The following is a 23658-nucleotide window of genomic DNA, read 5'->3' as shown; positions in this document are numbered from 1 at the left end:
AGATTGATAAAATTACTCACTAATTTGAATAATTTAAAGGTGATTCCAGTCATGCTTTGTTAATTTATTCTTTGTACATTCATCATTCACGATACAAAAATGTCATTTATCAATTAAGGGAAGTGGCCTCAAGGGTCAAAATAAGACAAAAACATTGGAAGCGATGAAAATGCTCACCATTTAATAAAGAAAGTGATGACATGTATGCTAATTAAAAAAAAAAAAGTGATGGACGATTAATTGATTTGACAAACAATGATTTCAATTACAATAAACAGACTGCTTAATAAAGGGTGTTTGACACATTTAATTGCTTGTAAACAGCGACACGACTATTGATTAAAGATTCATTTACTGTGAATTTGCCATTTATCATCAACGGTTACCATGAAGTGGTACACCGACTCATAGTGAAGCCCCTCACTGACACCCCGGCAGCAAGAAACACATTCCACTCATATGTGACGAGTTCCTTGTAAAGACGGCTGTGATGTTGTTATTGAGGGGGCATACTATGAGGTTTCTCCTTAGCATTACAGCACAGTCATACTCACTTGCAAAGTGGGTCGGTTTACGTAACAGCCACATGCTAACTTTGTATCTAGTCACTGATGTTTCCAAAACAGGATGACTCTCGGAGCAGAATGACGAGGCTGCGCTGCACACAGCTGACTCATACAGGACTGTGGTTGCTAACTGTGCCAAAGCAGTAAAGTAGAGTTATTGTCTCTTTTCATAGTAATATAAAACCGCAGTCGGTACAGTCGAGAAGCGCACTCGGATGCGATTGTGGACTCGCAGCATCGGGGACGTGGTGAGAACAAGAGCAGAGGATCAGACGGGGAGGGATCGGCACAGAGACGAGTTAGAGGGGAGCGAAGCCACGCTGGTGACGGCTGTTTGATTGATTTTGTGCAGTAGCTTCGCTTTGACTGAGAACTCGAGTCAGTTCCAATTGTAGTTTAATGTCACTGCTGCAATTACGCACAGAGCTTCTTTCACAGAGCGGCTGCCATTTAGTGGATTATTGCAGGATGTGGAGAAATGTTAAAAACATTTGCAAACAGTGCGGTGGAGCTGTTGGTTTAACGTGTGGCTGTACACTGATTATACTGCAGGCTGATTACAACGAGGACGCTCCTGTGAATAATAAAATCATTAACACAACTCTGTTTGTCATTACAAACAAACTTTATATCTTTTTTAAACAACACGTCGGTCAGAATTCAGGCACAGGTTCAGTTAAGATGACTTGACTTTCTTTGCGAGAGGCTGTTTTTGCACATTTGTTGTTGCCTGCCTCATAATTCTGATGATTCCCGTGCAATATTCGCAACGTGGATTTAACGCGATTCTCTTGCCAAGTGCGTGTGTAACCAACCACAGCACAGTTAGACTCGTGCAAAACACTCACAAAAGTCTGGAACCTTGAGCAGATTAGGCTGAAGTATGTACCAGTGTGGTGTCCCATCAGGACCAGCGGCCCCCCACATGCATTGGACTGAAATGTTAATCGGTCGAATTTATTTTCTCTCCCAGCAGTTTTTCTCATAAAAGAGTCAGAAAAGCGACGCAGATCTCTTTGAGGTATAATCGACCCCCAGAACGCATTGTAATAGACAACGCACTCATCTTCATTTATTTTTAACCAAAAAGACGTGTGTGTGTGGCGTCACTGGCTCCGAGCCCATTCAAAACAGATTGCAGGAAGCTGCTCCGGCAATTTATTGTAGTCGAGGATGAAGTGCGATGGTGGATGTTTGTTTATTTTTCTCTCTTTTTTTAGCTTTTTTAACATCATTCGAGCATACAAAATGCGACATTTCATTCCTTCCTTCATTGAACACAGGGATTTTTAAAAAATGTAGATTAAAATGTAGGTATTGGGCAAAACGACATACATAACTTATGAACCAAATAAATTCAGGTCAGCAGCAGTCCATAGTAACTTACGTCGGTTCTCTGTTTGTTCTGCCTGGACGGTTTGGAGGGAAAAAAAGGGAGAGTTAGATTGAGTGGTGTAAAAACAATGTAATGGTAATGTCCTCCCTGAAACACACCAGTTCAGTTTTCCCCACTTCAGTATTTTATTACGTGCTGAGTTTGAGTGAAAGGAAAAAAACAGACATTCACTGAGTTCTGTGGGACCCCATACAATTTGAACTTGAGCGACTTCAGTAAACTTATTTTTGTGAAATTGAGCCTTTATTCTACTCAGGATCACCAATGTGTTAGTTTTTTTTCTTTTTTTTCCACCTTTATTTGCGACTCTCTCTCTCTCTCTCTCTCTCTGTGTGTCTATCGCGCCCCTAAACTGCATCATCTGGAATCACATTACACGCTCCCCTCCAAATGCCAGTGCTCTGAATGGTTATGCTGTCGTTCATCGTGCCTGGATGAAATGTGCGCAGGCTTTTTAGTTAAAGGCCACTACCTTGCAGCCAATGTCCCAGAATGTTGAGTACAGCTCGGGTGAGCCGTCTGGTATTTTGAAAAGTTGAAAAGGCCCTAAAAGTATATGATTAAATAAAAGGAAAAAAAATCATTATTCTGGCAGCACAAACCCCGGTGTAACATCAGAGCAGTGCGCTCGTGTCAGATCTTTAGTTTTTATACATTTCACACTGACGTTATAGGACTGTAATACAGAATTACATCAATACTCTCATTAGCACTCAGCACTGCAGCTCTTTCTTCACCATGTGGATTTCAGTTTGTGCCCATGTCTTTATCGGCATGGAAATATAGAAACGCAGGGAGTGTGATTATGATTACGATGTTGTTTTTGATGATGTAGATGATGAGGATGTTTCGTTCTGAAACCTCCATTGATCCAGAGGAGGCAGACTGCTTAGTGATGACAGCGGCCCATTCATGCGCGTGTTCTCCTTATCGATCCGGGAGCGAAGAGGAAATGGGAAGACGGGCGCGGGTTACATTTTAAACGCCAGCGACAGGTGTGACCCACGGCGAACTTTGCGCATCGATCTTCTGGAAGGGAACGCGTGGCAGAGGAGGAGAAAAGGGAGAAGGTCAGGGCTCTCCCCCGTGTTGATCAGGTGGATGGAGGGGAGAGAGTGAGGCAGGATGGATGTTGAATGACGTGGTTCAAATGAATCTGGTCACCATCTCCAGGTTTGGTATTGCTCAGGAATCCCTGCGCGCTGTTTGTTCCAGAGTCATGTACGGTGATTTGACGCCAACTTTTATCTCGCAGTGGACTCGATGCAATTTCACACACTGTGATTTCCGCTCCATGAGAGGAAGTTGGAAAAATGATTTGTACTGTTTTTCTGTAATGGAGTAGAGGGTTTTTCTTTGCACTTATCCTTTTAATGTTATTGGCAACGAAAGGGAGAGGCATTGTCAGTTTACTTTATGATAGACATGGCTGGATTAGCAGGCGGGGCTGGGGACCCTGAGCAGTGGGAATATGAAGCACCAAGACACAGTATATCATCACCTGCCTTCTACTGCAGCTCTTCCTCAATATATTTGTGCTGAATCAAATGGGGTCATCATAAAAATGGGGTCAGTTGTCACTCGATAATTATGCTGAAATGCTGTTTCCCTTTCGTTCTTTCTGCCTCACATTGTGTTCAGTCTTTCTCCACGGTGTTGTGTTCCAAAGTCATCTGTTGTGATTGCCCTATCCGTCCCGTCGGCTCCATTTTCAGTTGTCATGGAAGATGGTAGCAGTTGCTACAGTACGAACCTAACGTTTTTGTTTTTTTCAGAACCATTAAAGCAGAGCTTGAAGTGGAAAAAAATAAGTGCCCTTACTTCCCTCGGGGGGGTTGAGGCTGGTTCACCGAAATGGTGGCCTCCGATGGTCAGTCCAGCCGTTTTGGCTTGTGTGGGTCCCAGGACACTGTCTCTTCTCTCTACTTTAACTGAATCGCACTGGTGAGCATTACCTAGTGCCACCTGGAAATGCAGTTAATTAAAGTACTTTAGGAATCGTCCAGAAAAACCTGATGTTGACTGGGCTGAAAGGAGCGCTGGCAGCTTGTGAGTACTGCTGGTGTACGAGATAAATGTGGAAGTGAGTTGAGAGGTCGTTATTTGTCAAAGTCGACCCTACAGCAGCCTCTACAGCTGTGCTGATCCTGTCCCCATTTTTCGTAGCCATTTTTTCTCAAGCTGTTTCTTTTTCACGAGTGCAACTAGGTTGGAGGACCCTCAAGGGACCGCTGCGACCTGGAAGGCAAGGGTCACGTGATCCGACAGCTGACTGCACTAGAGGACTAGTTTTTAGTAGCCTTGCTAGCTTGTCTACTCATATAAATGTTGGGTTTTTTTGGGATGTGGATACAGCGACGCCACTCGAGCCTGCTTCCAATTTTGCCCAGTGGCCACTCGCAGTAGAACAGAAAATAATTTCCCCTACATCCCAAAAAGCCTTTTACTCGCAGACCGCCATTATAAAAATAATTCTGTAAAAATGCTGACAGGACACTTTGAACGGCAAACAACTCAACTGTCACTTTCTCTTTTTTTAAATGTTTTTATCCATTGTGTATGCACCAGTGGACTCTCATTGGACAGAATAGGCGCCAACCTTATCTTCAGTATGTAGCTCTATATTACATCCATGCTGTACAGTCCTTGAGAGGTTATTAAACCCATTTAGTGTTTATTTCTGCCAGAGTAACTTTGATTTAAATGAAATGAAAGCAAAAAAAAAAAATGTTTTACTTGAAAATGGTGATGAGAAAAAGTAAATAAAGCAAACCTTGTTTGAAAATACACTAAAATGACTTCTAGTAATTAATTTTACTGGAAGTCATCCACATTGAAGGATCCATTTGGTTATGTTCTAGTTTTAATGTGTTACAGTTGTATTATTACAGTGTTTTCTCCCCAGTTCTTTAATGTGTGGGTATGTCGCCTGCTTACATGGTATGACGAAATAAGAGCTAATGAAAAGGAAATGTGTTCACAGCAACATTCTTTTGTGAAAACTCATAAAACAACATTATCAACTCCAGAATTTGCTCTATGCGATTATATTGCAATAAAAGCAAGCAGTACAGTGAGACATCCTTCTATCATTTATTTTAAGTTCTTACCAGCTACAGTGGGATGTCCCCTTGATGACATCCATATTTTCACTGCAGTCACTTTGAAGAGAACAGAAATTGTTCCAAAGATATCACTAAATCGACGTTGGAGAAAATTAGGACGAAAACGTGGTGGAGGAGCACGGGGAAAAAAGCGGACAGAGGGTTGAGACGAGGACAGAGAAGGGGATGTAGAGAGGCAACGTGAATGCAGAGCGAGGAGGGAGGTGGAGAGCGGGAGGGAGTGAGGGAATAACAAGATGAGCCAGGAGGCAAAGCGGGGGGGGGGGGGGGGGGGGGGGGGAAGGGGGGGGGGGGGGGGGGGGGGATTGCTGTGAGATGCATTCTCATGTTAAGCCCTTTTAACCTGCTACCCTGCAAACACACGCAAACACACAGTGAGCCAGCATGAGTCACTCAGAGACCCAGACACTCTTAATAAGCCTAATATCCTCCACCGTCACAGACAGGCTCTGTCTGTCACACCGGGCTATATGTGTGTGTGTGTGTGTGTGTGTGTGTGTGTGTGTGTGCGTGTGCGTGTGCTAACTGACTCCCAGTGTTAGTACAGTCATCTGCGACTGTATTATTGATCTGCCAGTAGAAACGGAGAACTGCCACAGTTAAGCTCCGATGAAAACCTTCTTAGTCCACAAACACACACACACGCTGGGACACGGACACACAAAAGTGCACTTTAACACACAAATACATATTCATACCGACTTGAAAGAGGCTTGTGCTAAAGCACAGAGGCTTATATATTTCACATTTGTGTCGACTGGAGGGAAAGCAATGCAAAGCTACTAATGTTTTCTACAAATTTTGGAAAAAAAAATGAAATGAAAAGTGTTTAACCCAAATTCCGCCCTTTTTAGTTCGGTTAAAGGCATTTTTGATCCAGATGTGTTCAGTTCATATATTTGTGTCCAGCAGCCTGACGACACAGCCTATATTATTTTGTATCAAACCTGGCAACAACACTGGTTTTACAATCTAAATCAGGGAAAGGGAATCATGCCAATTCAGACTACCTGGCTCACACATTTGGACAATGGGAATAAAGGTGAAAACCATACACAACACTATGAGATTAATTGATGATAGAAAAACTTAATTAAACTGAAGTCTCTCAATGCAGACATGGCAGTTTGAAAGCTGTGGACTCCTGGGAGTCAGCTGCAGCGGCACAATGGGACTGAGGCCGGATCGTCGGCCATTTTCGCTACAAAGTGATATTTTTCCTTAATTTACGTCTGGAAGTCTGCCATCCAGTAAAGTGGCTTGGCTGAGCCCGATCGATGCTGATAAGGAGACCTGGCACACAGCTTCTGATGCTGTGTGTATGTGTGTGTTTGTGCAACAGGCCAAGTCCAAAGCCTGCAAATTGATTTGACATCTAGCTAGCTACAGAGTTGATAGCACAGCTTTGGCTTGTCAACCCGGAGGGAGGAAGAAAACAAAAAACAGTACACTGCTACTAGAGCTCTAACAGTCGCTCCAAACACTGTGTCTTGGCACCAGCGCTGTGTCACGTGTTGGTTTTCGAGGAGAACTTGTCCCGGAAGAAGCTCAGGGGAAACAAATTCCTTGTAGAAATTGTGCGTCATTGCAGCAGCTTGGGAAGCGTTTTGCTCATTTGACGAGCGAGAGAGTGGCTTCAAGAGCAGATGAGAAAGTATGTCAGCATGTGTTATGAGTGATGTGTAACAGAGTTGAAGTACTCTGTCCATTAGAAGACAAAACCTCACTTCCTGCGAAAGAACAGCACTGCTGTCTTTTTAACAAATGGCCTCTGAACAGTTATCCCAAAGGGAGGCTTTGTCTATTGACAGTCACACTTATTTATAGCTCTTGACAGGCTCAATATTTCGGTCCTTGATAACTGCAAAAAGGGGGGAGGAGATGTGAAGAGGGTTGGCCTACTGAAGTCAGCGCGCATCAGCTTTTGTTTGTACGGTGCTCGGCTGAAAAAGATGACTGATCATGCCACTCTGTGAAGTCCTGCAGCGCTGCTCTCGTAGACTCTTTGTAGTCACGCTAAAGGCCGTGTTTTAATTCTGTTTTCGAGGCTCGGACGCCTGTAAAGCGCCATAAGAGAGATGCGTCACAGCTAATCATTTCTGACATCGCGTTTGTCAAGAAATATCTCTAAACCTAATCCTGTTTTGAGACATCCAGACTGATTGGCAGGCTAGCGTTTTGGCACATTGATTATTTATCTACCAAGATGGAACACATTCAGATCCAGGAATGTTTGTCTCCGACCAGTTCTGGACAGACTGGCTGGTCTCACACCGAGAACCAACATGTCTTCCCGCTCGCTTCTCATTTAACTCCTGGCCCCGAGTCAAAATGGCCGTCTCCCACACTGGCAGACTAGGAAGTCAATCTGACCAATTTAGTGGGTCACAGGAGACTTCTGCTTCTCTCTCTCTCTCTCTCTCTGTTTCTCTGCCTCTCTCTCTCCAACCATTTGTTTGGAGCATGTGGACGGGCGAGCAGAAATGGCGAGCTGTGGCTCGTCCCGCTGCGCTCTAATCACTCGCTTCAAAGGGTCTCGTGTTTCTCTCTGTCTAGATGGCAGAGGGGAGGGAAATGAAGCCCTACTCCACCTCGGCTGAATTCCTGTACATCAGACCCAGACGAGACAGATATCTCCCTTCACCTTCACTGTCCTCGCTCCAGTTTGGCAGCTCACGCTGAGCCTTTTTTTATTAAAAAAGAAGAGAAATTCACAAAAAAATAATATTATCTGTCGCAGCCAGACAGAGCTCTGCATTCACTCAGCGTTATTTTGTTTGGTGATTGTTATCGGCCTCAGCACTGCCGGCAACAAGCATTATTTTAATGCATTTGCAGCTACAAAGTAACATTTGGACTGCTTCTCTTTTACCTCAGTATTGATGGACGTTATGAGCTCTAACAGACAAGCTCATCATGTACAAGAAAAGTGACTTGTGACATTCATGCTAACACACTAAAATGTCAAGTACAGACATATGTGTTTTCTGAGGATCAACATTCAGCGGGAATTTCTCTTTGAACCATCTCGGGGGAAAGTCAAGTTTTTGACTTGAATGCCTTCCAGCCTGAATTATGAAATGGGTTTGTCATTTCCTTCCAAAACATTTTTTTTTTTTTTTCGTCCTGTCAATTTGTTGCCCCTAACCTGAGATGAAATTCTTTGCCAGTGCCTGGAAAAACACATACAATCGTACAAAATGACTCCACATGACATCATAGTTTATGCAACTAACTTGGTTAAAATGAAAAATTATAAAAAATTCAAACATAAACATATTTCAAAGTATATTAGACTTTAAGAATGCACATGCATTTTTGTTACAGTGAATGTACATGCAGCTTTTGAAGAAAACTCCGCTGGGTGCCTTTAAGGTTGGTCAAGTTCCAGTCCAATTTAAACCTGGTTACAGACCTCAGATCTGGACTGGCACAACATAAGATCATGTAAACCCTTGACATTCAGAAATCCAAAACATCAGATAATACACTAAAATATATTCACAGGTCTTATCTCACACCACGAGGATTACATCAGATGACACTCAGTGATAATCCATTTTACGACTTTGTCCAGACACTAGCATTGGCGTTTTCCTTTTATACGCTTTGGGAAAAAGTTTTGGGAAAAAGTCTCAAGTGTCATGTCAAATACAATGGACATAGTCATCCCTCACTCACAGTGACTGCTGTTAGTTACTGACACCTCCTCCTTGGAGCACTCCACCTGTTACCTGGTCTCACAGCTGCTAAAAGTATGCTAGCTTGTCACTGGAAACCAGCACATGCACTGTTAGTGAGGAAATGGCTCAGCTTACACAATATTGCACAGCCAGAGCCTTCTACAGCATGATTGCATTATGGTGAAACCCCAAATTTTACTCACTGGTTAAAGCTAGGATCACAAGGCAAATCTCAATTAAAGACTGTAGTCACTGCAAAAACGGCATGCCATGTAGACTTTGCGTAGGGGTTGGGATGCAGGTAGGGGATTCCATTTCAAAGCCATACGCTTCATAGCTAGGAGGCTTTTGGGGTGCTCCAACAATGTCACGCTACATGTCCCTTTGCGCCAGAGAGACAGTAGCTGTTTCTTGCAGGGCCACAAGAGATCCTTGTCAAGAAAAAATGTGAGCGTATGTCAATTTAAGTGACCAATGCGGTAATTTTTCTGGTGAGGACAGCCGCAAGAGGAAGCTGAATTTACTGTGTGGGCGGATCTGCCACAGACAGCAGCCCTGGGATCCCTCAACAGGACAGAGTCCAACTTACACAGAGGCTAACACGTTGGCTTGAGAAATGTTCTATCTCATTACACCGTCCTGCCATGCATTATGCACTACGCGGCCCTTCTGTGAGTAGCAATGTTCAACAATCTCCCGAGGCTGTTGACATTTTCAACCCGGCGGATTCTCTCCTCTCTTGAGATATGAGATACAGCCGAGTGAGATAGTACCTGGACAAAAGCAGCAACAGTTAGCTATTGTTCCAACATAATGCGCAATTAGGTAAAACTCAGGTGACCGGGCAAGATAAAGCACGTAGTTACAGAGCACACCGGGGTCCTCCATCTTCCAGCTTACACTGTAATTAAAGGTTCACAATAGCCGTTCTGGGACGTGCCTGGGCTTTTTCCCCTGGCTGTCTGATGGGTTGTCTGACTGCCACCAATTCAGCAGGTAATTCTGGTGTCACATTTCAATAATAACAGCATCCCTGAACCTGCTATCTTCCTCCGTAGCTTGACCGTGCGAGTTTATCTGTATTCTCTCAGGATCTACGGTGAGAAATGTTACCGGTTTCCTGTAACTCTCGCTGGGCCTGCACAGTATCAGCTTCAAAGTGCTGTTCAAGGTTCACCTGTAATATCACACGCTCCATATGGACTAATTAATGTCGGAAGTCAGCACTATGATGTAGGAGACTAATGGCTTTCTGTGTCGGAACAGGCTCTTGCTGCATTGTTGTTTCACTTATTCTAAAGCTGCTTACGTCTGCTGTCCAGCAACATTTCTGCTCTGTACCTCACATGCAGAACATCTCAGCATGGCCATTTCACGTATTCAGCTAAATGTATCACACCGCAGGGGACAGAGCATTTGTGACCAAATGATCCTATGAAGTGAAGGATTTCTGTCGATGAGTGTCTGAACTTCACTGATGGCAAAGGCTGTGGTCAAACTATAGACGACTACTACTCTTTACTTCTGCTGGCTGTACTCTACAGTTGATTTCTGTTCTTTTATGCCTCGATAGTCGGACTTCTACTCAGATCTGTGGCTTATTTTTGCTCCTCAGATGGCATGGCTGGGCAATATGATGGCACTTATTTTTATGTGATTGTAGAAATGTGTCCACTCTTGGTGATTCGGCAATGCTGTTTCCAACTCGAGAGCTATCCTTTAGTGCAGGGGTACCCAAAGTTTTTCCCCTATAGGGACTAGAGCTTAAACTTAATGACGGGCCATGGGCCAAAAGCAAACACCTACTCTATTTAATTGCCTTGTTCAGATGTACTTCAATTCCAATTTCCAATATTGGGCAACTTCAAGCTCCCTGCTGTGCTCATGTTAACAAAAATAAATAATATTCAGGGATCCTATAAAGAGCATGTTTACCTCACAACAAAATCAAAGCAGCATGAACAGCAATTTCTTTTTCTTTTTTACCTTTTTTCTTTTTCTTTTTTTTTTAATCTCCAGATACATCCGGCAGGCCAAGTTGAACCTTATAGCAGCCAACTTTGGCGTGCTGGCCCCTATATGGTGGGGTGGGGCCATGTAGCAAATCAAGTCTCAATTCTTCCTTACTTTCCATTGATCTCACTCAGTAACATAATTTTGGCAGTAGGACTGCTTATGTGACGTGAGAGCAACGATTTGTGATGGCATGGGCGTCATCTGTGAGGATCACTGGGTTTTTCTGCGGACCAATTAAAGATAAGTTGGGAATGCAATGAAATGACATCAACTAACATTATCCACGCCCCCAACTGCCCTAAAAGGATAAAGGGACAAAACAACATGGAGGAGGAGACTAAAATTATCAATACAGAGCAGGAGGCATCACAACCGACCCAAGCTAAGGGATAAGAACGTGGTGCTAAAAGGGGTGCTGCTCCTGTTGTCTGACAGGATTTGGATTTCTAAATTGAATTTCTAAAACAATTACAGCATCATGATATTTAGAAGTAGAAACCACTCATCGCGTCAAAGTGCCTTAAAACTCCACTTTTATCAGTAAGAGTGAGGGATGATATGAAAGCTAATGTGCTTAATGCCTAATCAGTTCAACTTGACTGAGAAAGAATCGGCTGCAGCACCCACTGGACACCTAATGCAGGATCAATGATCAACTACCTCATGTGGATCTTTCTAGGATGAAGAATTGAACAAAGGTGTTAAACAGCACTTGAAGCTAATATCATCTCATTGTTTATGGATTCTGGAAGGTTCCTGCTCCCACTGGGCTCAATGAATTATGGGTCTCTTTGATGTCATCTCATATTGCACTACTGTCTGTCTTGCGTTGCATTATATGGGTTTTTTTTCTGGAGCCTCTGGCAAACACATTGCTATCATTCCCGGGAAGAAGAAAAAAAGTTGTGACATTTACACACTGTGCTCTGAGACAGGCTTGCTTCTTGCTTTTTCTCAGTTCTGAGGGTATATACTTTCACAGAGTAGGTGTAACACCAGCTCCCACCCTAGTCAAAATCATATTTGGGATTATATCCTGTAATATACACCTTTTGAAACAGAATATTGTGGATATTTCCATGGCAACAGAGTTTACACAATGGATGTTTTAAGGTCTCAGGGTTCCTGCTGCTATCAGCTACTTAACTATCATATTTTTCTGTCTCTTGAAAATGATCTAGGCTTATCTGGGTTACTGTAATTAGAGCATATAGTCCACATGCAGAAATTCACTAATTGAATAAGATAGGATACTGAACAATGGGTAGCTCAATGTTGGATAAAACAGCGGGTACTGGATATATGGACAGACTTTATGAAGCTGAATAGCACCTGTGCAGAGCATTTATGCTAAAACATATATGATACCATAATGTGGCGTAGATAAAATTGTTCATGCACCAATAAAACATGCTTGAGGTGATAAAAATATAATAATTTAATTTTGGTTACCGATTTGCAGATGCACTTCCCAATGTGCCTTATCCTACTTTCATATTTCTGTGAAAAAGATAACATTAAAAGGTAATTCTTGAAGCTAATATTTTGGATTTACAACCTGCAAATAGGCTGTCTGATATAGTATAATGTAGATATAGTGAGATCTATGGAAAGCAAAACAGAGCTAGAGATAGAATATCTGCCGGATTTGTAAATAGGGAGGTTTTCACCAACACGTTAACCTTATTAGCTCAAAGACGAGATTATCAGGTTGTGGACTCTGGTAGTGTCCAAAAATATGTTGCAGAAATGAGTGCAAAAGAATCAAGAAGACTGATGAAGATTCTACTGAAGGGACTATTCCTCCCAAAGATATCCCATAGAGAGATCGTCTAGCAGGTTCTTCTGGTGACTGTGAATGCCATAGAATGTGATTCACATCATTTTCACATTCATCCAACCAGTCAGTGAGTCCTCATGCCCTGCTCAGAAGCACACGTATCGCTACCTGCGCTATTTATTCAGCTTTTTCTTTGATTTGTCTAAAATGTACAGCATAACAATAGCCCAGACATCATTGATTGCCAAGGCCCTGATTTGGTGTTACACATTAATTTTAGCATCTAGAGTTGTCTGAGTAGACAGCAGAAGGAGAAGCAAAAATTCATTATAATATGAAAAGCAGGTCAGGCGGCAGTGATTGATGGTCAAAGAACTGACGAGACTGAATATTGGTGAGGCAACAAAGCAAGTATACTTTTCTGTGAGTGGTAGAAGAAAACGTTGATGTGAAACATTCTAATGCTAATTTAGACTCTGCTGAATAAAGCAGCTAAAGTTAACTGTGAATGGTGTGGCTGATGACCCGTGATTATTGCTTAAATGTAATATAAGATCTACATTAGTGATGGTCATCCATTTTTATTAAAAATGTTTGGGTTGCAGCTGTTCTTTTATGCAAATGTCTGTAAAATGGTTTTAAAAAAGTGGTCTGAGTAAATCAACAACTGTGGCTTTAGCTTTTGAATCTAAATGACTGTCGACACAATCAATGGATGCATTATTGTTTGACGGTTTCCAAGAGCAACACTGGGCCTTTGCTTTGCTCTGTGTGGGTTTTTTCTTTCTTTACGGGTGGCTCTATTATTTACCAGCTCTGTCTACAAGAGGGCTTGTCATTGTGGTCAGCACAGATAACAGATAATATGCAGGGCATGGAAATAGATGGATTATATGGACTGGGTTCAGAATGTGTTTATTGGGTGGATGAAATGACAGGATTTTCAGTGCTATCTCTGGCATTCGCTCTTTTAAGCCCCCTCATTGGATTTAGCCGAGCTCTTTCCTCTTCTGTTTCCTCTCATCTGTCATCCCTCTCTCTTTGTATTATGCTCCCACTTTTATTTTCTACCTTTCTGCTCGAGTATGGTACTCCTTCTCTTCATCTCCCTATACACTCTACCCCCTTTTTATTTTCTATTTTCCTGACTCTAAATGCAGCGGACCAATCAGTTAGACAAGGTAGTCAGAGAGCAGTGTTCTGATTTGTGACATTGGCTGGTTTTCTCTAGGAATAGCTCCAAATGGGCAAAATGTGCTCTTTAAAGCACCTGAAAATATGGGATCAGAATGTACAACAGGGGTTGATCATTATTTGAAATTACAGAGCATTACGCTTTCGATCTTTTATCATCCGACTGAAAATAACAGCTTTACCGAGAGGTGCTTTTAACTCAAATTGTCCGAACTGTGCTCCAGTATAATCAAGGGCTTTTACCCAACTCGCTATTTACTTGATTTGAATTGAAAATATACCCTGATCTTGACATGTATTTCCACTTGTAAGGATCATTTGTATAATGGTTATATATGTTTATTTAATAGTCCTAAAATACACAAAAAGTCATATAATCTAATGGACCCAATAGTTAAGTATCATCAGGTTTTCTTTTAGACACCATGGCTGGGCAGAGCTATCAGAGAACTTTGGCATTGCTATAAAACTGTTTGTCTTTCTTTTCCTGTTTTGATTATAAGCTTCAGTTGATTAGCTGATAGCTGATTAATATTAGATGAGCCATCAGAGGTTAGCATAATAGAGACAGAGATTTGCACTGGGTCTGCAGCTTGTGCCCTATGTCTATTTTGCTCCAGGGATACACAACCACCTTAGTTTTGGTTATTCATTACAGGGCTGATGCTCAGCAGGGTCATATTTACTAATCTACTTCCAATCCATTTTGTTTTGGGGGAATTGTAATTGCTGCATCAGTCACATTCACTATTGATTTTTACATTCCAGTCAGTAAGATGTTTGTATCGTTACCAACTCTAGTTTTCTGCAAAACATGGATATGTTGGGACTTTACATTTCTTGTGACAACCCTGTGCTTATGCTCTGTTTAGGTTTAGGCACGAAAACCACTTGGTTAGGGTTTTGGTTGCCATAAACACAGAAGTAGATGTCTGGAGGTATCGCTGAAAAACACCCTGTTTTGTCAACCTAAACATGGCTAGAAATTGTCCCCAGGTCTCTCCTAAAAAAATATGCACAATTACAAATGTTGGCACACAGTCTCAAACTGAGGTTACTGGCCTGGCTGCCACCTCCACCTACTGATGTGAAAGTCACGCTATAAACATATAATGTGAATGTGATAAGACATATTTTGTAGAGATGTCAATATGGTACGTAGCCTATGACATGAATACAGGATACATATACACTATACAGGATCATGTAACGTGTTTGGATTGTGTGCATACCAACAGGAAGGATGAGTACAATCACATAGCACTGAGAAGCTTGAACTTTGCACATGCATTCAAACCAGAAAACCAAGTTGTATACACACAAACTAAGCCACACTTGTATACACACAAACAAAGCCACACTTACACCCGCACGTTCATGCACACAGCATTATATCATTAGCGGTGATGAAGTGCCATGCCATGGCGTGACCCTGCAGCAGGAGAGTTGATCACGCTGTCAATTAGTTCTCTCTCGGTCCACTAATTACACTGTCACATCCCATTGACGCGCCATGGAGATTCGATGGGGAAAAAACACTAACGCTCTGTGTTTCCTGGGCCAAGAGGTCAATGAGCTGTTTCAGATACTGAGGTCTGATTAGATGTACCTGGTGACCAGGAGGAGGAGGACTGCCTGTGTGGGCTGATAGGACGGGGAGAGAAAGAGGAGATGAAGAGGAAGGTTATAGCACATTTGGTGGACAGAATCAGCTATCATTTGTACTGTTAGGATGGTGGGTCAATGAAGTGACTTCTTGAAATTGCTTGTTTGGTTCGACCAACACTCCAAACCCCAATCCTGAAAAATTGTAGAACAGAAAAAGCATCATATTACGAGGGATGGAACAGTTGTGAGTCATTCAGTGTAGTAAGTTGGTCAACACCTTTGCCCCAGACTGAAATATCTCAACTACCATCGGATGGATTTCCCGGATAATGTGTTCAGATATTGGGGATCACCTGAGGATGAAGCCTGCTAACTTTTGTTCCACTGACTCTTCTTCTCTTCTGTTTGAGAGATTGTTTGGTTTACTTTGGTGCAAAACTAATGGCATTACCATTAGCTTCAGATGTACCTCGTTTAATTTTCTCCATCTCTACTCAACATTAATGGTTAATGAACAAATCGCTTATAAACGAATAGACGCATCATTAAAAAAAGCTGAGCTTGTGGAGCTGAATAGCAGAGAGCAGAGAAGAAGTCTGGGCTTCTCTGATCACACCCTGATACTGATTTATGATCCATTCCAAGTGTTAGATTAGGGATTGTTCTGCTATAGTGTAGTCTAGTTTAGCCCATTCTCTTTCATGATATTCCATTATATCCTGATCTAATTCTGTTCTCTTCTCTTAGTCGCTTCTCTTGTCTTCTGCTTCTCCCCAGTCGTATCTGGTCTCTGCTGGTCTGTTCTGGTCTGTTTTGATCTTCCTGACAAGACAGACAAATTCCTTGATTCCCCCCAGCTCAGACAGAAATCTGAAACCTACTGGGCTTTTTTTTTTTTTATATCCTCGCCCCAGCCCCTGTTGATGCAACCACTTGATGATAACACCACTTGGTCTCTTTCCTCACAGCTTCCAGAAAGGTTTCTACCAGAGCACTCAGGCCGCATTGAGTTTTACCTGCCTCACGTCCTGGGCACTGTTAAATAACACATCTACTGAGTCATGTTCAAGAGCACTGAGGCAAGATTTTGACACTGGCAAATGCATTAGGACAATGCGAGGAGCAGCCTGTCCTGCCCTTTAAGAAAATATTGACTCAGCCTGTGTCATCAGTACTGGCTGTCTGAACCCAGACTAGTGATAATAATCCCCATCCTCATGCTCCATCCTAGGTGTATGCGTGATGTAAACACACTCCATCCTCCGAGACACCCTGGTTCAGTGGCTCTCTCCTCCCCTGGCTTTGTGTGATGCATTTGTGTACCAAATGTGTCCCGTGTGTTCTTGTGTGTGTGTGCGTGTGGGGGTGGATTGTTTGGTATAATAACGCCTGATGAATGAGGAGTCTGCTTCGCTGACGGAGGGTCCCAGTGACATGTATCACTTGGCTCCCCCTCCACAATCCTTTTCGCACCACATACACACACACACTCGCAGAATAGAGGTAATCAATGGGATGATTTAATAGCATCCGTTCTGTGTCCGCAGGGAGTGAATAGCGTTCGTTGCTATGTTTAAACTATGGAGGCTGTGGGTTACAGATATGGAGGATTGCACCAGTATTGCACCAATATTGACAAGGGAGAATATTACCTCCTGATATTCATCGGAGAATATTTTAAAGGCACTCTCATGTGCGCATGCTGAACAGAAAACAAGAACCAGAGGTGGATCAGCCTGGCACAAACACTTGAAAGAGTTAGCTAGTTATGCCTATTCAACTGGATTCATAAGTGCACACGTAGCCCCGCTTCCTAGGAAATCTCAGATCAAGTGATCACCAGAGGAGGACCTAACACATCTGAGTTGGTGGTGCTTTCATGTGGGATGTGTCATATTATTAGGACTGTATGATGCAGCGTGTATGGCTTTGGTGTGTACCGTGATATGAAGTCACACTGCACTGACCTGCAGGTAATTATCTGTGCTGCACTGTGCCTGCGGTCAACTTATATCATTATCTGGCTTGGATAGTAGAAGGGTGGCTAATGTTAGCTTGCCAGGGTTGATCTGCAAGTACTGACTGTCCCGTCAGCAGCTTTTGCCGGTTGAGCTGAAATATTAAGCCATCTACCTCACAGATAGCATCAGGTTATGTTTATGGGGATTTATTTACCAGTTTTTAACAGAAATGCGTGGAATTAAAAAGGTGATATCTCTGACTCTGTATCTGTATTGATCATTTGGTTTTAAACTGTCCATAATGAGTCCGACACAACGCACCGCAGACGCTGAGCGCCATCACTGGAGGCAATTTATCAAATTACACGCAGCTTCCTCCAGAGCCAGGAAAGGCTTTATACTTTTTCACATATCCAGTAGTACTCCCCAATCCCTGTAAATACACAATGTGTAAAGCTAGTGGAGTGACCCTTTAAGCCTGCATTCAGTATTGTTGGCACAATACACAGTAAACATGATAGTGACTAAATGTTGAAACTTCCATTTTCTGTACGAGAATTGACAGGGCTAACTGAACGGGCTATTGGCTTTTTTAGAAACCTAATAGAACATTTTTATTCACAACTGTGCGATTATCAGATAAATGATTTGAGAGAATTATAAATGACATCATCTGTTGTATATACGGGATGAGGAGTAAAGGCTGCAGTTGAAGAATTATAAGATGTAGATCTATATAGCGTTAAATTATATTGAACATATATCAGAGAAGCTCCAACTACTGGAAACGACTAACAGTAGTGACTCATAACTAAACCAAAACGATGCTATTTGTTTCCCCTTCTCTTAGAATATTGGCTGTGGAAACTTCGTGTTGAATATTTGACACCTACTGTAGACTAGATTCACACTTTTCCTGACGGTAAATGAGGGCTAGTCACTGGGAAACGTGCTCATCACAGCTTCATAGAGATAATTTCAGGTCATATTTTTGGTTTGTGCGGTCCCTGTTATAGGCATTGTAGTATACAGTGTATCACAGCGCGAGTGGAAAGCTGCAGCATATGTCAGGAAACCAAAACAGTAATCAGACATATGTCATAGTCAAATGTAAATGCTGAAAAGTCAACAATAGCTCGGTGCAGTTTGTTAATGAGAAATGAACAGACAGACAGACAGACAGACAGACATAGACACACTCTAAGTGTTGTTCCTTATCAGACAATAAAGTGAATTTACTCTATTTTCAGGACATATAGATAGATTTATGTATGCTAGTGTTGTCCTGATACTGGAATTTCTCACCTTACTTACCAAAAATCAACACTTGATACCATGCTGGATACCATATGGAGAAATTGACCTACAGAGGTTGTTTTAGCAAGAGCGAAAGTTAATTTACTCCTAACTATAGTAAGCAGAGTGGGAGGAGGTGAGCCTATATGAGCACTGCAGCTGTGTGTGTGTGCGTGTGTGTGTGTGTGTGTGTGTGTGTGTGTGTATGTGTGTGTGTGTGTGTGTCAACTCGCTGCAGGAGAGAAGAGAGATTGAGAAAAGTGCAACTGGTACACGTGTACCTGCACTGTGAGTAATGAATTCTGAAGCTGTTTCATTCACTCTGAATCAATATGGGTTGAAATGTCAATGTTTTTGACTACACTAATGGTCATCGGGGTCATCCCTCCTTATGGATAGCTGCTGTTTGTTTACATGTAGGTAAGGATGAGAGGGCATGACATAGGTGCTCACCATTATCAGTTTTAAGATGAATGTTCATTAAAACAATTGCCAAATGTATGTCGAGGTACGAAAAATTAAGACACGATGTGATCGCAGATCGTAGAAATGATCGCCCTCAGCTATGTTAAATGAAAGTTTAAGATTTTCAAAGGAGGTTTTGTGACTTTCAGACTATTAGAGTCACTGTTTGATGTACATCTTTCTGTGTTGTAATGTCCAAAAATGTTAGGAATCAATTAGTTTTTGTTTTCAGTCATAAATTCTGTCACGCATTTGCATCAAACAGTAGATCATAATCACAAACATAATGAAATTGTACCTCTGTCAACTTAGTGGAGAAGTATTTGTCATGGGGTTGATTCAATCAATTATACAACCACAGTAACTATGAAATTGAAAAGAACTGATCTTTAACTCGGATACTAGTACCTTTGTTGGAAATAATCTATGTTTCTCCAAAAGACACTTGTGTTTTTAGCTTGACAACAATGTATTTTGGAGTGTGGATCTTATTGTGTCTGATAAGCGCCTCTATCCCCAAGGTCCTGAAGAATTTTACCAAACCTCTGCACTTTCTTGTTTTTGTCATCCCTCAGTAGCTTTGTCATGTTTTACCTCAGCAAGGTAAAAGAAAAAAAAAGAGAAAAAGCCGCAAATGGAGATGTTAGGTTTTCACCAGATGATAAACAGTGATATAAAGCTCTTAAAACCAGTGTTTTCCATGGTATTCCTGTTTTATTGCAGAACTACAAAGTGGATTTTGATGAGAAAAGGGGAGTTTATGAGGCTGATGGAAATTCTGTTCTGAAAATTGTCCTACCACTGCACCAACAAACTAGAACAAAAGTTAGTGTAAAATGAAATGTTTGCTCGTATTTCTAACCCTGTTTGCTTTTCTGTCGTTTGTCTTTCGCAGTTCAGCAGATGAGAAATTTCGCTGGAACAACCAAGGTAATATTTCCTCTTAAAATGCTCCCTGCACATTTTGTCTGGTCCTCTATTGTTTGCATTCTGCATTGCTGACTGTGCACCTCACAGGGGTAGCCATTGAAAAAAAGCAAAAAAAAACATTATGCGCCAGCAATATATCGATACAATCCTGTACAAGAACTATGAAAATGCTCAATCAAACTCTCTGCACTGCAACAAAGGGTTAAAAAAAAAAGGCTTGTTCTGACCAAAAAACTCCTGTCTCTCATATTCCCTGAGCAGTCCTCACCCCTTCTGACAGCTGAGTAAAGGTCAAGCAGCATTTTACAAATAATTCTCAGCGTTCCGTCTAACCTGTTTTGGGAGCCACATGGGAAGTGTTTCCCATAAAGGAGGAAAACAAGAATCGATGAGTGTGAGGCCTTTCGATGATTTGAAAGTCAAATGAAGACGCTTCTCTCAGCTTGACGACTTCTCCGACAGCAGTTTAGCTGAAGGAACACCCCTCATGCATCGCGCTCAGGCCTCTCCCCCTCTTTTGTCGCTCCTGTTGAGATGTATAGGCTGTTGAGAGTAGATTGATTATCAGAGTGCAGGGCTGCTGACCTCTGCCAACAAAGAGGCGACTAAAGGGCTTGTGGTCGGACGTATTGCACCGAAGCCTTTCAGTGTGTGTGTGTGTGTGTGTGTGTGCTGCGGTCCTCATCCATCTGTTGCTGAGGCCCGGCCAGTCGGCCGCAGAAAGACCGAATTTTATACTCCCTCACTCCAATCAGACCTTTTGATCTCGTCATCACTCACAAATCATTAAAAACCCATCACTTCTGGATCAAGCAGGTTTAAAAATGAGTTTTGAGCCGGGGTGTGCGAGGGTGAGACTAAATCCAGCGTAATGCCGTAGACGGCGCTGGAAACGTTTTCACCGACAGCGTCAACATCATCAGTCTGCACTCGCGTCAGTCGAAGTCAATAAAATCAGCCCTCCTAAATCCACTCACCGAGGCCTCTGCTATTACCATCACTCTCCCTCTCTAGCGATAACAGATTAATGTTGCTCCTGACACTCATTTGTAAGGTTTTATCCTCCTTGGCAGCCCTCTCTCACTTGAAGACACGGGGCATGTTATCAGCCTCACTCTGACGGACAAACGGTTCAGTATCTAAGTGCGAGGCGATGGCCCGTATGCTTAGATCCTGCAAGATTTGTTCGCAGGATTATCGGCCAGGTTATACCCTTGACCCGGGGTTTACCCTGACGTTACTCTTAGGTCTGATTGTGTTTTCAAATGCGGAAGGATAAGTAAAAGCGGGCAGCTGCGGCAGTAAACTGTCTGGAGCCTTGAAAGGGCAAGATTTACTAGTTTGTGGTAATCTGGCAGAGTATACAACTGTTTGAGCATATGTGCCCAAATCTCACTAAAATAGCTCAACTAATCAGAGCCTTAAAGTGCAGATCAATGCTTAATCTTGAGTTAGGCTCAGTTTTCACTCTGGATTTAGTTTTAACTAAAGCATGCCACACATTTTGTTTTTTTAAATAAACTGGGCTACTTAGAAAGGCCATCGACTGGCACACCAATGATGCTATTCATGTTGTTCAACAGGTCTTTTAATGAAAAGGAAAGTTTTAAGCAACTGGAATTTATTAAGATTTTTCACCATTTTCTTTCGCCAAAATGTCTTTTTGGTGAATCTGCACAGTGACATGTTTGCATTTACTTCAAATGGTTAAGACATTATTATAGCATTTACAAGCCAAACATAAAGGGACGGTGTACATTATTTTCCTTTTTACCTGTAGTTCTGTTTATCCGTCAAGGTTTAGATGCTGTGAGTTGCAGAGTTTTGGCGACATCAGTCATTGAGCTGTCTGCCTCCTCTCCAATATAATGGAACTAAATCGCACTCGGGCTTGCGGGTGCTCAAACTGGCCAAAAACAAACAAAAAAACTCAACAACAAACAACTCAGCAAATATCTCTTTCCAGAATTCATGACCCATTTACTCAAGATAAAGCACAAACCCTGTTGTGTGCAGTTTCATTGAGAAACAATTTCTTTCCGTATCACCGCGCAGAAGAAAGCATGCATCTACTCAAGGACGAGTACCTCACACTTGTGACGGCGTGGCATGTAAACATGGACAGGAAAGAAACATTGCTGTTTTTTCCAAATCGACTTTTTGGCGCTTTGAGCAACACGAGCCGAGCTGCCTCGTTCCATTATATTAGACAGAAAGCAGACATCTCGACAGCCAATATCTCCAAAACTATGCAACTCACACCAAAACAATCTGGGCGAATAAACCGCTTCTACAAGCACTACATGTAATGTAGGCAAGGAAAATATCTTTTTTTAGAGTTTTGTATGAACTATCCCTTTACATAAATCAGTATTACCATAAATGAATGGCCGCATGCTGCAAACCTGGGCCAGGATATTATCTCATCACAGAATCTCTGGTTGGTATCTGAGGCTCCAGGCAAACTATAATGAAGCTGCCATGTATAGTCGCAGGATCAGTGGGGGCCCATAGCTCATTTTTGCAGGATCCCCCATTGGGTTAATCCAGCCATGAGTGTGTCTTGTGCCCGTAGGAGCAGTTTGGAGATAGCAGGAAAAGCTGCCTTTTTGTTTCAACTCGTGTTTTTTCTTGTTGTCGTTCTGGTTTGTGCACATGCAGATGGACAGAAGGACATAGAGGAGGAGCTGACGACAGGCCTGGAGCTGGTGGACTCTTGCATCCGATCGCTCCAGGAGTCAGGCATCTTGGACTCACAGGACACTTCTACAGGAGACAGTAAGGCCGTTGTTCTGATTACGAGGGTTTAGCAAAGGAAAATGAGAAAGACAAACAATTTCTCCCGGTGGTTCTCTTTACGGAGACAGCCAAGAAGGATAGCTGTGAAATAGGTGAAATGCAATCAAAGGCCAGCAGGGTTGGATACGCTGCACAGCTCGAGTCTCCGCGCTTTGGCTGATTAAGCTGTTGAATGTGTGTGACTTCACCAAGTAAATGCTCCTAAAAAGCCAGCCTGCACTGCAATACTACACTAGTGAGCAATATAGTGATAAACAGTGTGCTCAGTCCTCTGAATATATAGTTAAAAGAAGAAAATCTGGTCCATTTTTACATTCAATGTGTTCACTTACTTTTTTCATTAGCATATTCTACTCAGGGGTTGAATAAGAGGTTGTCTTTCTTTAAACTTTTGACCTAAAATATCTATACCACTTGTGTGACAGTCAGTACATTTGCATGCACAGCTTAGTCAGATTACAGCCATAGTTCGAATTGTTAGCCGGAGCATGTCATACCCCTGTACGACAGTTGGCGCTGTACCCATTTCAACTAGTGGTAATAGAGCCCCCTCCAGCTGACCTCTTTACATCACCAGCAACAACAAACTGCCTCGGCATTCGAGAAAGATGGCGTACGAAGAGCGAGACAAACCGCATCCTTCTACTTCCGGCTCATGGCCCTGGGAAAAAAATCGAGCCTGCGCAGAACGCAAAATCCGATCCAATCTGATGTTCCAGGTGTACATGCAGGAGTAATGCAACTATCAATCGAATAATCTAAGTGTTTTAATCCGCCTATGAGAAATCCCATCCGGTCCGATTTTAGTCAGACTAAGGTGTATACATGCATCTTAAAAA

General features: G+C 42.4%; 1 protein-coding gene across 10 annotated transcripts in view; it reads left to right on the top strand.

The window, feature by feature from the left end:
* The window catches only part of ctnnd2b (catenin (cadherin-associated protein), delta 2b), a 187503-nt gene that overhangs the window by 71271 nt on the left and 92574 nt on the right, over positions 1-23658 (top strand). For all 10 annotated transcript variants that reach the window (XM_030403343.1, XM_030403342.1, XM_030403336.1 and 7 more), the window contains 2 exons: positions 19986-20020; positions 22682-22798. In XM_030403343.1, the coding sequence (XP_030259203.1) occupies positions 19986-20020; positions 22682-22798 (152 nt within the window). The remainder of the gene's footprint in view (positions 1-19985; positions 20021-22681; positions 22799-23658) is intronic.

This window comes from Sparus aurata, chromosome 21 (genome assembly GCF_900880675.1).
Source record: "Sparus aurata chromosome 21, fSpaAur1.1, whole genome shotgun sequence".
Lineage (NCBI taxonomy): Eukaryota > Metazoa > Chordata > Actinopteri > Spariformes > Sparidae > Sparus > Sparus aurata.
Note: the sequence above shows the minus strand (reverse complement) of the source record. Positions and strands in the feature narration are given on the sequence as shown.